Source organism: Corvus kubaryi, unplaced genomic scaffold (genome assembly GCF_017639235.1).
Source record: "Corvus kubaryi isolate FWS band 111438036 unplaced genomic scaffold, C.kubaryi_AGA036_p1.0 78, whole genome shotgun sequence".
NCBI classification, from domain to species: domain Eukaryota; kingdom Metazoa; phylum Chordata; class Aves; order Passeriformes; family Corvidae; genus Corvus; species Corvus kubaryi.
Window position 1 is genome coordinate 5,303,683 of NW_024582065.1, and position 12,825 is coordinate 5,316,507.

The window sequence follows — 12,825 nt, forward strand, 5'->3', positions numbered from 1 at the left end:
CTCCGTGCTCTGCGCTCCGGTCGCTCCGTGCTCGGCGCTCTGTGCTCCGTGCTCGGTGCTCTGCGCTCCGGTCGCTCTGTGCTCGGTGCTCTGCGCTCCGGTCGCTCTGTGCTCTGTGCTCGGCGCTCCGGTCGCTCTGTGCTCGGTGCTCTGCGCTCCGGTCGCTCTGTGCTCGGCGCTCCGGTCGCTCTGTGCTCGGTGCTCGGCGCTCCGGTCGCTTGGCGCTCTGTGCTCGGTGCTCTGCGCTCCGGTCGCTCTGTGCTCGGTTCTCCGGTCGCTCGGCGCTCTGCGCTCCGGTCGCTCGGCTCTCTCTCCGTTCCGGCAATTGTGAGTCTCGCCGTGTTTGGCACACACATATCGGTGCAAAAGCGCTTTCAGCAGCGCCCTCACCCACCCAGACTGTGCAAGCAGGTGAGGTGGGACACCAGGGAAGGCAGGTGGGGGTTTGCCTCCTTCCCTCTCTCCCTCCTTCCTGCTGGCACATGCAGCTCTGCCTCCAAGGGGATTGGTACCGCCAGATGCAGCCCAATGTGGAAAACCTGCAGAGGTCTCCCCACCAGCCTGAGACAAGCAGCCACTGCCTCAGGATCCAGCACAGGTGAGGCAGCTCTCAAGGAGAGCTCCATCAGTCCTGCAGTCATTACAGAGACAGTTACTCTTCCATGATTGCAGTAAATCCACTTTAATAATTTAACTGCTACAAATACTCATCACAGTCTGTTGCATTGACTCCCACATGGTTGATGATGGTGGTTTACACTCTTATCCAGGCTGAAATCGACACTGATGCAAGAATTACCTCTTCAGCACCGCTCATGTTACCCCACCAGCCCAGTGGATGGGAGGTTCTGGTGGTCACCCACAGCAGGAGCAGCCAAGGCTACGGTGCCTGTCCTCCCCTGCCACTGTGTGCACTTGTCAAAGGCCTGAAGGTTTTGCTCTGCAGCTGGGACAATGCTGCCAAGCCCTGAAAAAGTCCCAAGAGTAATTTGGAAGGTTTGACAATAGCCAGGCTACTGGTGAAAGCCTGTTTCCTGGGGGGAAACCAATTGTGTGGTCATCTTCCCCAGAGATGCACAGAAAAAAATAGTGGGAAAATAGTTTATGATGGGAAATGTAATTTCACTGGGTTTATTATAGTTAGGATCATAGAGTCACCTTACTGATGGCTGGTGATACTGTCCAGTCCTGTGGGAATGTGAGTGCCAGTGGAAATGCTGCCCTGAGTGGGGATGTGGAGCAAGACAAGCCATACTAACCCTCCAGCACAGCCTTAAAGGTAGGTCCTGAAACACCTTTTCAGAATTTGGTGGTGAGACAGACCCCAGGAGCCATCCTTACCTTGTGTGTTGCTGGACACATCCCAGAACTGATTAGCAGAGTCTTTACTTGTAAGAAATGTCAAATACTGTCAGTGCACACAAAGTCTCATTTCTTGCAATCATTTCACAGTGACTGAAAGTGTCCCCCAGGCCCTGGGCCTGGAAAAACTTAACCATTTGTCTGACAGAAAATGTTGTTGAAAGCACAGAAGTAAGAACATATCAAAGTTTGTAGACAAGTGAAGAAGAGCAGTCAGGGCAGATGAGGATCAAGGAGAGTCTGGTTCTCTCTCCAGTGTATTCAGGAGCTGGTTTTCTCCTGCTTCCATTTTTGCAATATGTCATTTGCTGCCTTCAGTGTAGCTTCCTCCTAAAAAATACCACAGGTTTGGTCAGTGGGTCTCAGCCAAATCCCATTTCCCTTCACTGCAGCCATTGTTGGTACAAAAGTCCTGTTCTCATTCCTGAGCATTGCAGGTTCAGTGTGAGACAGGCACAGCCATCTGTGGGACAGGCACAGCCACTGGGCAGCTAAAGGGACACCTAGAAAGTCCCTGCCTTGGCCAAGAAATGTAGGATGCTGACAGGACAAAGTTTAGGGTGGCCCTGGCACACCTGCTGCTCCAGCTCAGCTCGTGTGTCTGCAGGAGAGGTTGCTCCAGCTGCAATGCCATGATTGGGCTCCAATACCCAAAGCATCCTGCATTTCTTCTTGGCATTTCTCTCATTAAACCAGCCCTGATTATTACTCCCAACCTTGCCTTCCTTGGTGCTGCCATGTATCTCACCTTTGCAAAGCAGAACCGGATGAAATTGGTGTAGTTGTTCTTGTGGGCTTCGCTGTAGAAAGCGGAGAGCGGGATGGCAGCAAGTCCCTGGGAAGAGGAAGCATGTAGAGCAGAGGTTTCTGCTCTGGGGCTGGCCTGCAGCCTGCTGTGTCCCAGTGTGGGTGAACTCCACACCCCCCAACCATGAGCTTGGGTGGGCACAGCCAGCACAGTGGGTACAAACCCACCCAGGGCAAAGGCAGCAGGAAGAGCCAGACCCATTTACCTTGTTCTTGACCATCCACTTTGCAAATCTGTAGTCGTAGGGCTCATCTGAGTTGGGGACTTCGGGGACATCAGATTCTGGAGGGGAAGCGCAGCAGGACAGAGGCTGGGGCAGCTGCCAGGTGCCTTAGCTGAGTCCCAAACCCACATCCTTGCAGCTTGGATGGAGAACATGCAGTCCATCCCTGCTTTGATGATGATTTATGCAGGTTCCTGTCCCTGCCAGTAGTACCACACCCAGCCCACCTGGGCAGGACCGCAGGTGACTCACTGAACTGGGAGATGTCTGCCACCAGGAAGTAGGTGCCCTCAGGGATGATGGGTTTCATCCCCACACCATCCAGGCTCTGGACCAGCCAGTCTCTCTTCTGCTGCAGCTCCTTGGGCAGCTGGACAAAGTAGCTCTCTGGTTTTCCATAGAGCATGAGCTCCCTCTGGAAACCCTGAGCCACAGCCTCCTGTAAGGAGAGAGGAGCCAGTGCCCAGTGGGAAGATGGTCAGGGGTTTCTTGGGAACTGAAGTTCCTGCAATTCACAGAGCTCTCTGCCTCCAGCCCCTCCAAACTGCCCCTTAGATTTGTCAATGCAAGATAAGGAATATACCCCAGGCAGGCTGGACACTCCCCTTTCTCCCTGATATGGGGCAACTGTAGACAGAGAGGAAGGAGCCTCTCCAGGGAAAATCACTTGTGTGTGCCTTTCAGGTCAGCTGTGAGCAAGAGGACCATCTCTTACCCCTGCTCTGGGGGTTTGGGAATTGCAGGGCCAGGTGCAGGGAGCTGCCTTACCTGAGCAATTGTGGCACAGTGGTACACTGAGTTCTGGTGCACAGTACGGAGGTGCTGCAGCAGCCTGTTGGGTCCCACAACCCAGCCCACCTGTGGCCAGGAGAGGAGGAGGAAGGTGGTGAGTCTCTGGGTACCTGCTCAGGCTCCCCTTTCTTTGCCTGTGCTGGTTTCATTGTATTTTCCAGACAGAACTTCCATAAAGCACCTTTGGTACTTTCAGACCCTGAGGCTCAAAGCTGAGCATGGCCACAGTGTCCCTGGTGCTGTGCTATGGCAAAGGGGCAGGGATGGGGACAGAACGAGGTGCCACATGGGGTATTCACCTTCCATCCAGTGGCACTGAAGGTCTTCCCAGCACTCCCGATGAACACCGTGCGGTCCCACATCCCTTGTAAGCTGGCTGGCAATGAAAGGAGAGAAATCCCAATGGCAGAGCTCAGCATGCTCCTTTCTGGGCTGCATTAATGGCACGTGGGAGCTCTCTGCCCACTATAATCCATGGTGATCTCTTGTGTTCACAGCACATCTTTCACCTGGATGAGCCTCAAAGCACATCCCAAGCAGGCAGCCAGGTTTCTCAAGAGGATCTTCTTTTAATTAAACATTTTCACAGGCATGTACTCAGCCCCAGGGGCTCCCGCAGATGCCAAGCACCATCACCCTGCATCAAGGTGATGGCATGTTACTGCAACTGGAAGAACAGGCTAAAATCGTGTTGAAATGTATTTCCTGAAACTATAGACACTCAGAAAACTGTGGCTTTACAAAGCATGGGAAAACCATCAGTTTTGCTGGAGCCAAGGGGCTTTTTGTTCTAGATCTCCTCTCTGACTGCTCTGAAGTCAGGGCTTCTGTTTAGGACCTGGTTTGGAGGTTGAGATTGAAGCACAACAAAACACTTCCAGCGGGGATTCATGCCTAGTACAAGCTGTGCATGCAGGCAGCCCCTGGGATTTCCAGCGGGTGCCAGTGAAATCCCCATTCCCGGCCCCGAGCAGCCCCCAGCCCGGCCCTGCCTGTACCGATGCGGATGTGCTGCTTCCCGTCGTAGACCAGCCACTCGTACACCTCGTCGCTGATGCACAGCACGTCGTGCTTCACACACAGCTCTGCAATCAGCCCCAGCTCCCCACGGCTGAACACCTGCAGCAGGCACAGAGTGCAGCACAGATACAGCATGGGCATTTCTGAGCCCCTGCCTGTCCCTGCTTGTCCCTGAAGGTTGTGTATCCTCCTGGCACCATCTCCCATGCCAGGGTGGGCAGGAGCTGGCTGCAGTGGTCTAAGAGGGCAAAAGCACTGCTGGCACAAAAGGCTTAAAAACACCAGGCGACTGAGCACAGCGTGTGGTGCCCCCACAACACCCACTTCCCTCGTGTGCAAGGAAAGTTGAGTCACTGCTGCACTGCAAATGTGGCTGCAGCACCCCAGCAGCTTCCAGGGCCCAGCATGGCCAGCGGTGTTACCTTGCCCAGAGGGTTGTTGGGTGAGTTCAGGACGATGGCTTTTGTCCGTTCACTGAATTTAGAAGCCAGTTCAGCTGGGTCCAGCTGCCAGTCTGCACTAGACATCAATTTTCCATCTTTTGGAGGATTCTAGAGAGAACACAGGGGAATCTTGATTTGCTTTGCTACCTCTGCACTTTCCTTACCACTCACCTCCTTGCTGACTGTGCTGTGACTCTTCCCTTCTCCACCCACTCACCGGTCTCAAAGGCACAAACACAGGTGTCCCACCAGCCATTTTCACCATTGGCTCATAGCAGTCGAAGAAGGGCTCAATGATTATCACCTGGAAGAAAGGGACATGTCAGCATCCTCCTGGTCCTGCTCAGACCTTCCCTGAGGAGTGCAGAGAGCAATGGGAGGGATAGGACATTTTAATCCCTTAATTACTGTAATGGAGAACCTGCATTGCCTGTGGGGAGTGTCAGGAAGGACACCACCACTCAGGACAAAGGGTCCTTTTGCTTTATGCAGAAATGAAGCAGTGCTCTGCAGCAGATTTCTTCCTTTGGAAGCTCAAGTACTGCAGAATGGGGATAAAACTGGTTTTGCTTTGGAAAAGGACAATGAAAACCAGCCTGCTTAAATCTTGGCTTACCTCATCACCTTCATCCACTAAAGCCTGGAAGCAGCAGAACAGGGCCTGGTATGCCCCCACAGTCACCATCACATTGGTCATAGGATCCACGTCTCGTCCAAGCAGCTTCTCGAAAAACTGGGCTAGGACCTTCACCAGAGGTGGGTGGCCCTGTGGGGTGAGAGGAGGGTGGGAACTGAGTTGCAGAAGACTCCTAAACCAAGGACAAACCCCTGGAAGGGGGCTGGGAAGCCAAGAGCCCTGTGAGACATCTTCCAGCCCAGCTGCTTCAAACATCCCAGTAAAGCAGGGAGTTACAGCCCTGGGAACAGTGGGCATGGGTCGAGGCTGGATGTGTTTTGCCTCATGTTTTTTTCCATTTATTGCTGCCTGATGAGCTCTGAAGCAGTCAGGGCTGATGGATGTGAGGGGGTAGTGCTGGGGAGGGAGATCTGTCCACGCACAAAGGCACGGGTGTACTGGTGCAGCATGTGGTTCCCCCCGCCGAGGGCTCTCGTGAATGCCTCTGTCAGAAAGTCTGGTGCAGGGAAGTCGGGGAAGCCCTGGCCCAGGTTCACCTTGGAGTAGGTAGCAGCCAGTTTTACAAACTCCACCCTGGAGAGAAGGGAAAGAAAAGCACTTTCAGAGGGTCTGGGCAGTGTGCTGGCACTGGGTCTGCTCGCAGCATCCCTTTGGAAGGGAGTGGGGTTGGTGTCCCTCCTGCAGAGCCATCCTGCTGCTCACAGGCAGGCAGGACCAAGCACAGGTCATTTCAGACCTGTTGCAATTAAACCAAGGGTGATGAACTATTGCACTGGGGGAATGGTTTTAATTTATTCTCCCAGGAAACAGCTCCTGTGGTCAGTGTGTAGTCACAGCTGAAAGCCTGTGGTGTTTCTGATCACACTGGACTGAGCAGAAGGGGACTTGGAGGTTTTCAAGTTCATACCAGCTCTGCAAAATTTAGCAACTAGACACTGTGAAGGCCTCTGCAGAGGGCAAGGTGGGCTGAACTCGCTGCTCATCTCAAACCTAACAAGAGGAAGCTCACTGGCAGTTTGTAGCTTGAACCCAGGCACAGCACGGAACTTGGGGAAAGACCATTTAAATCTCTTCTTCCAACATGCAACTTTCCCAATGCCACATTGTGTCTGGCAGGATGGGAATGGCATTTGCAGCAGCCCTTCACCTGCCTCTCTGCTTGCAGTGCCCCAGGGTGAGCCTGGAGCAGGTGCCAGGCGGCAGCCAGTGTGCAGCAAACACTTGGCTCAGATTTGGGTGCCACTGGGATCATTTGGGTGGATGAGTCAGAGGGAGGGTGATGCTTCTGCCTGCCTGGTATTGCAAAATACCTGATACAGCATAAAGTGAGAGCAGCAGGTACAGAACTGACTCAGGGTAAAGTCTTCCAGGACAAACTTGCTCTGTTGTGCTTCCTGAACATATACAAAGCAGTCAAGGGAAACTTCTGCTCTGTGCTGTGTGGCTGCTGTGGTTTCAATCTGATTTTAGGATCCCTAAAACCACATCTACCACCTGGGTAAACCAGATATTCTTTTAACTCACCAGATATTTTTATCTATTCCCTCCAGCCTCCGAGCTTGCACTGGCCTGGACATTTTTGCCTGCAGAGAGAAAGAAAGCGAGTTTGAAGCTTTTACTCATGAGGCCACAAAGGGGCTGTGGCCTCCCTGGGGAAGTTTTTCCCAACAGAAGGTGTGCCTTTCACTATTGTTTCATGGGCTGTTCCTGACTGACCTTAGAGCAGTAATGCTGTTGCAGTGGTTTCTGCTTTCACTTACAAGTTTCAACAAGAATTGGGAAAAGAGATGAACAAAAGAAGCTTTTGTACACTCACTAGGGAGGTGGCAATGCCTTAAACCTGTTGGGATTAGTCATGGGGTCAAGGTCAGCCAGGCTGTAACACCCAGGCCAAGGACCCCAGACCGTAGGCTTTTACCTGCCATAACCCCTCCATCTTCATGGGAAAGACCTTTTTACTCTACAAGCCATGAAATGGCCCCTTCTCCTAGAAGAACAAACTATTTTATTCCATGCTGCTCTATGAAATAGCAGAAGTAGATACTCTTCTGTCCCAATGAAGTGCTTGGTGAGGGGGCTTGCTCTAGATGCTATAGAATGTGCAGGGTTTTGTATTTCAAGTTCATGTCAAACCCAAGAAGTAACTAGGTACAGGCAAGAGAGAGACCAGCCCAGAGGTCAGTGTGATGTACAGAGACACTGAGGTACCATGCCGTGAGTGGTTTGCAATTTCCATGTACATCATGGCTCAGAGGAGTGCAAAGAAAGACAGTAGGAAACATTGAATGCAAAACCCTCCTTCCAGATGGATAAGCATAGTGGGAGAAAGTTAGATATGCTTGATGGGGAATTCATCATGAAGATGATGGAAAGTGGCAGAGGCAGAGTTTAATAACTCAGCAGTGCAGGAAAAAGGTACCCAGACAGGGAAGGGGCTGGAAACTGGAGACAAATGATGCTCAGTGCACCATGAAGAGCCAGCGTGGGGGCATGAGGAGGGCAGCCCTAAAGCAATGAGTCAAGAAAACCATTGTCACCACAGCAAATAAAATACATTTGAACTGAAAGAAGGAAGGCATATGAAAGCAGCTGAGGTGAGATGGAGAGCTGGGGTGTGAGGGGGTCTGTGCTCTGCTGTGCCAGGATGGTGGGGGGGGGATACCAGGTAAGCCTCCTCCCAACACTCAGCTGCAGCAGGAACTCCCCACTTGCCTGCTCCCCTCTGCTGTTCCCACAGCACTGCACCTGAATTTGGGTAGTGCCCCAAGGATATTTTGTGCTGAGGTCCTTAGATTTTATACAGCTTCAGGCCTTACCGGGGATCTTTGCAAACACCCTGTTGAGGAGCCAGAGCCCTGTGCTTCAGAGGGCACCAGGTGGACTCTGGTCCACCGTGGTGCCAGGCAGGCAGCCAAGGGCAAGCAGAAGTCACTGGCTCCAGGGCAGCCTCTCTCCTCTCCCTCAGCCCAGCTTTGCTCTTTTTGCACAAGCTCATGGCTGTTACAGTCACAAGACCTGGTGCCTGAGCTGATTTGGGTGGGAGCAGAAGGATTTGTGGCTTGGGAAATAAAAGATAGCTGGAGGTGAAATATTAACAGCTTCAGTGCTGTTCTTGCAAGGTGAGGCTGCTGCAGGCCACAGGCCAGAGAATTTAACAGATGAACAAGTGTCATGGGGATTGGTGGGAAGAAGGTGCCTCAAGCCTTTAAATTCCCAGTTCTGAGGAAAGGCCTTGTCTGCTTCAGGAACAGAAATAACAAATATTTTCTTTTTCTGATGGCCCCTCCATCCCATCGTATCCCCAGCCTGCATGTGATGCTGCCATGGAGAGCAACACAGGCTCAGGACCTCAAATCTGTTTCAGCCTGTTCTGGTCCCCAGACAGAAGGATGTGTTTCTCCAGGTGCAGTTTGCCTGGCAGCCACACAGGAGAGCTGAATGCCAATGCAGAAGACTTGGCATCCATGATCTTCCACCACTGACTCTGGTGTCTGTGCGTGACTGCCTTGCTCTGCATGTGGGGATCTCTGAGTGGGATGCTGATATTTTCCAAGTACTTTACAAGCCAAGAGGCTATAGTAGAGACCATCAGATGAAGCAACGCCACAAACAAGGAGCCTTCTCCTCTATGAAGGATATCCCCTTGCTTATGAGGATCCTTTAAACACGCTCCCTGGAAATAAGCAGGCACAGAGGAAGTTGCACCAAAGTGGCTTTTCCTGACGTGCTCTGTCTGCTCTTGCTGCCAAGGTGAGTGGCCCTGGGCAGGCTGCCAGCCAGGAACAGTCCCACTGGGCATTCCATACCTCTCTGGAGCACGATCTATGTCCAACGCTGCTGTTCCTCTCCAGCAAGAAGTGACGCAGGGATGGTCCTGCTCTCCTGAGCATGCCACGGCTCCTGCTGTCTCACTCCTATAGGCACAGACCTGCAATTCCCCGGAGACAAAGGAGAGGGCTGAGACAACCCTTGAGGGCTCGAGGGTTAAAGAAAACGTGTACCTGGGATGGGGCAGGTCCAGACCCAAAGTGGAGGTTGTTCTGCCACAGAGAGGAAAAGGCAAAATAAGCTGCTTTGTGTGTTGTCACTGCAATGTCCAGCAGTGCTCGGGCTGTACTTTGTGCCCATGACACACAGAATCAGGATCACAAGGGCAACCATGACTTCTGCCTCCTCTCTCCCAATCCACGCTTCCCCCACTTTCCTCTGCCCCGAGGAGAGTGGTATGGACACCAGCAAGAGGGCATCCTCTGGGAATTTGGTACTCAGCATCAGCTCCCCATCCAGTGTCATTGATCCCAGGTAAGTCTTGCCTCTACCCTTCCTCCCTTGCAGCACCTTTACCTTCCTGGCCCTTACGGAGAATCTCTGGCCTCTCAGCTGCTGCAGCTCTGATTTAGTCACAAGTTTTATTCCAATTAACAGGATGTCACCTTCTATCTCTAAAGTGATTTTGGTGATTATCTTTCCTTCAAGGCCCCAAACAAATTAATTTCTGTGCCTAAAATGCAGCCTCTTCCTTCGCCTCAGGTTTCTTCAACTATTCTAATGTTTAAGCATCACTTAAACATTCAGTATTTAAGCTAAAATAAGTGACTCTTTTGTTAGGTACTTGAGATAAAAGCAATGAGGATGGAGGATGCATGGACCTTTATTATGACCAGCCATGAATTAATTTACCCATGTGCCAAAAAAATTAATTAAAACAGGTTTGAAGCTGACCAGCCCACAGATAAGCTCTCAGTACTCCTGAGGGCACTGTCCACTCTTACATGCAGGATGTGAGTCCCCAGTGTCTGCATTTTTTGTTATTTCTAAAATAAGTGCAAAGCAGCTGCCAGCTGAGACCAGTGGGGTTTTACATCTTTTTGCCAAGTGGGAAAAAATAGCACAACGTATGGAAAAATGGGAAGCCAAAGCATCATATTGCTCATGACTGTGAAATCTCCACCTTGTGCTCGCATGACACTGAGATGTGGGGGGACATTGCTTTGAGATGCAAAGCAAAGGAGTCCTGGAATGAGGGGACCTACCCTGCAGGGGACAGAATCAAAGTGTGGCAGTAAAAAAGGCTTTATCAGATAGCAGCAAACTACAGAGCTGTGTAAGAGCTCTGCACAGGGCTGGGGGCAGCACCAGGGAGCAGCCGACCGGGACACCGCTCACTCTGGAAGGGTGCACTGGACTGAGCAGAGGATTTTGGAGGTGACAGCCGGAAGGTCACCTCGGGGACCGGTCACTCACCGCCTCCAGCCCGCGGGTCGCAGCCGTCTCCTCCATGCCGGTGCTCCCCAAGCCCCCCACTTGGCAGCTCGGGGGTGCACCCGGGAGGCTTTGGGGACACGGGTGTCCCTGGATGTGCCCCAGGAGGGGTGCAGGACCAGGGCGGGTGCAGGGCGAGAGCAGCAGCAGCGCCAGCAGGAGCTGACACTGGGGAAAAAGCAGCTGCCAGAGGGAGAGCGGGGACAAAACCAACTTACATCGAGCTGGGCCGCGCTGCTTTACGCTGCAAAGGCAGGCACAGCCGCCCAGGCTGCCCTGGCACGCATTCTGCTTTCTCTGCCCGAAAGGCTTCATCTGCGGCTGGGACTTCCTGGGAGGAGTCGCAGAGGCCGCAGGAAGGCAGGATTGGAGCTACAACGCTGGTGGGGAAAAGCGTACCGGGCAAGGCTCTGTGGGCTCCGAGGGCTTTGGCTGCCTGGGGAAGTATCCCAGCTTGTTGTTCAGGTGGAAGCTCATGCTGGCATAACTATAGCGGCATAATTTTTGTGGTTTGGCTGTAAATACTTTAGCACGGCAAGGGCAGGGAATTTCCTTTTGAGTGAAGCCTTCGGTCGTTTTGAAAAATGAATTTTTAAGTCAAAATCCTCCCAAAAATTTAAACCTGCAGACTTAATACAATTAGAGAAGGGATGTGGTGTAAGGTCCATCAGAGGGTAAAGGCCTCCTGCCACGACACAACCTAAAGCAGATCCTGCAGCACTGCCCGACCCCTGGGCTGTGGGTGGGCAGGGATAGCAGATTTCAGTGCGGGGATGCCGGAGCTGAACTCCCCATCAGTGTTTGAGAGCTGACAGTAGCTGCAGTGAGGTGTTGAGAGAAAATCGCCCTCTCTTACTCTTCTTTCTGTGACAGGGCTTTACCTGCACCGATGAGTCAGGTCGTGTAGGTCTCCTGAGTGAGTAATTTCTGTCTCCCTTTCACAGCAGGAAAAAGTGAGCCATGGGGAAAGGAAGCGGATGCATCTGCTATACCAGAGATTCCCAATCCCAAACCGACATCCCTCAGGCATCCCTGAGGTGATTAAGCAGGAGGGAATGTCTGTGTAGGGAGAAGAAAACTCTGGTTTCTAAATTTCTTTTAAACTCAAACACTGAAACAAACAGATGGAAAGAAAACTTGGTTCTGTAAGAATGTTCACATCACATCCTGAGCCATCGAATGGCTCAGTGGCATTTTTTCCTGTGTTTTCTTTGCCCTGTCCTCCACCAGCCTTGTGCCTTCCCTGGTTGTTGCTTGCCCCTGAACTGAGCTCGTTTGATTAGATATATTAGCAAAAAGCCAGTTTGGCAGAAGAGTGGCCAATTTTCTGTCGGGTCCCTGAGTTGAACTGGCTCAAGGAAAAAGAGATGTGGGCAGGGAGGAGCAGGGAGAAAAAGGGATGGACATAAGCCCTCACCTTCTCTGTCAGGATTTATACTTTATACTGGTCCAACAGTATCATGAAACTTCACCTCAATGCCCTCTTGAAATTCAGCAGAAATTTCTGGCTGAGGTCAGTGATGTAAAGGACACATCTGACCTTGTACTTTTTACTGTAAAACTCAAGGAAAGTTACAATCCTCTTTTTCTTCAGGTCATTTTAATTTAATAAGTGCATCTGGACATGTACAATTCTTAATTAGCGTTGAGTTAAAAAAAAAAAAATTAGCTGTTGCACTGGGCTGATAAGAGTCTACAGCACTGTGTCCTGGCACTGGGATCCCAGCTCCTCTGGTACAGGTCCTGTGCCTGTGCCTGCAGGAAGTTGCCAACACTTACAATATTCCTAGAAAGCCACAGACACACTTATTTTACTGTTACAGACATTACTGGTGTATACAAGTTAAAATTGGCTGCGCTTAACCACTCAGAACCGCTTCCTGTACACTAATAAAATTACAACGAATGTCTTTGAAACATGCTTTGTGAATTTAAAAAGAAATTATGCTGCCCAGTGTCTTCCATTGCGTCAGACAAGTAAAAAAAAACAACAACCCAATGAATCACTTTTTTCAGGCACCACAAAGTTCCCAGCAGCTGAAGGCGCTCGGCTCCGGCTGCAGATGGGGCAGCCCCTTTAATCCTGGCGCCATTTTGAGCGCTGCCCGGCAGCAAGATGGCGCCGCCGCCCTCACTGCCCCCCGTTCCCGCCCACTCCCCTACGGAGCGCGCCCTGCACAAAGATGGCGCCGCGCCGGTGCCGCCGTGCCCGCCCCCAAGATGGCGGCGGGACGGGGCGATGGTGGCAGTGCCGCCCGGGTGAGGTCAGATCCGGGGC

General features: G+C 52.0%; 1 protein-coding gene and 1 long non-coding RNA gene across 5 annotated transcripts; one reads left to right on the forward strand and one right to left on the reverse strand.

Moving 5' to 3' along the window:
- Window positions 1-666: 666 nt before the first annotated feature.
- Window positions 667-9,175, reverse strand: KYAT1 (kynurenine aminotransferase 1). Of its 4 annotated transcripts, XM_042051991.1 has the most exons (13): window positions 9,092-9,175; window positions 6,810-6,868; window positions 5,708-5,858; window positions 5,265-5,414; window positions 4,866-4,952; window positions 4,628-4,756; window positions 4,184-4,304; window positions 3,485-3,561; window positions 3,162-3,251; window positions 2,646-2,832; window positions 2,376-2,452; window positions 2,111-2,197; window positions 667-1,692 (listed from the first exon to the last, which is right to left on the reverse strand). In XM_042051991.1, the coding sequence occupies exons 1-13, from the start codon at window positions 9,173-9,175 to the stop codon at window positions 1,624-1,626; spliced, it is 1,368 nt and encodes a 455-aa protein (XP_041907925.1). In that variant the 3' UTR covers window positions 667-1,623. The 4 variants fall into 4 exon arrangements, with proteins under 4 accessions (XP_041907925.1, XP_041907928.1, XP_041907929.1 ...); XM_042051994.1 differs by lacking the exon at window positions 5,708-5,858 and having other exon boundaries at window positions 9,092-9,124; XM_042051993.1 differs by lacking the exon at window positions 2,646-2,832 and having other exon boundaries at window positions 1,469-1,692.
- Window positions 6,534-12,464, forward strand: LOC121676063. The gene is made up of 3 exons (XR_006020348.1): window positions 6,534-6,959; window positions 8,591-9,587; window positions 11,492-12,464. It is a non-coding gene; the product is annotated as an uncharacterized LOC121676063 (long non-coding RNA).
- The last annotated feature ends 361 nt before the right edge of the window (window positions 12,465-12,825 follow it).

Excerpts from the sequence above, each read along its gene's own strand:
- KYAT1 (XM_042051991.1), bottom strand. The coding sequence starts at position 9,175 with ATGCTCAGGAGAGCAGGACCATCCCTGCGTCACTTCTTGCTGGAGAGG. Across the intron at positions 5,415-5,707 it reads ACCAGTACACCCGTGCCTTT|GGCCACCCACCTCTGGTGAA; the intron begins GTGCGTGGACAG and ends CTCACCCCACAG. Across the intron at positions 4,757-4,865 it reads TGTTTGTGCCTTTGAGACCG|AATCCTCCAAAAGATGGAAA; the intron begins GTGAGTGGGTGG and ends TGTTCTCTCTAG.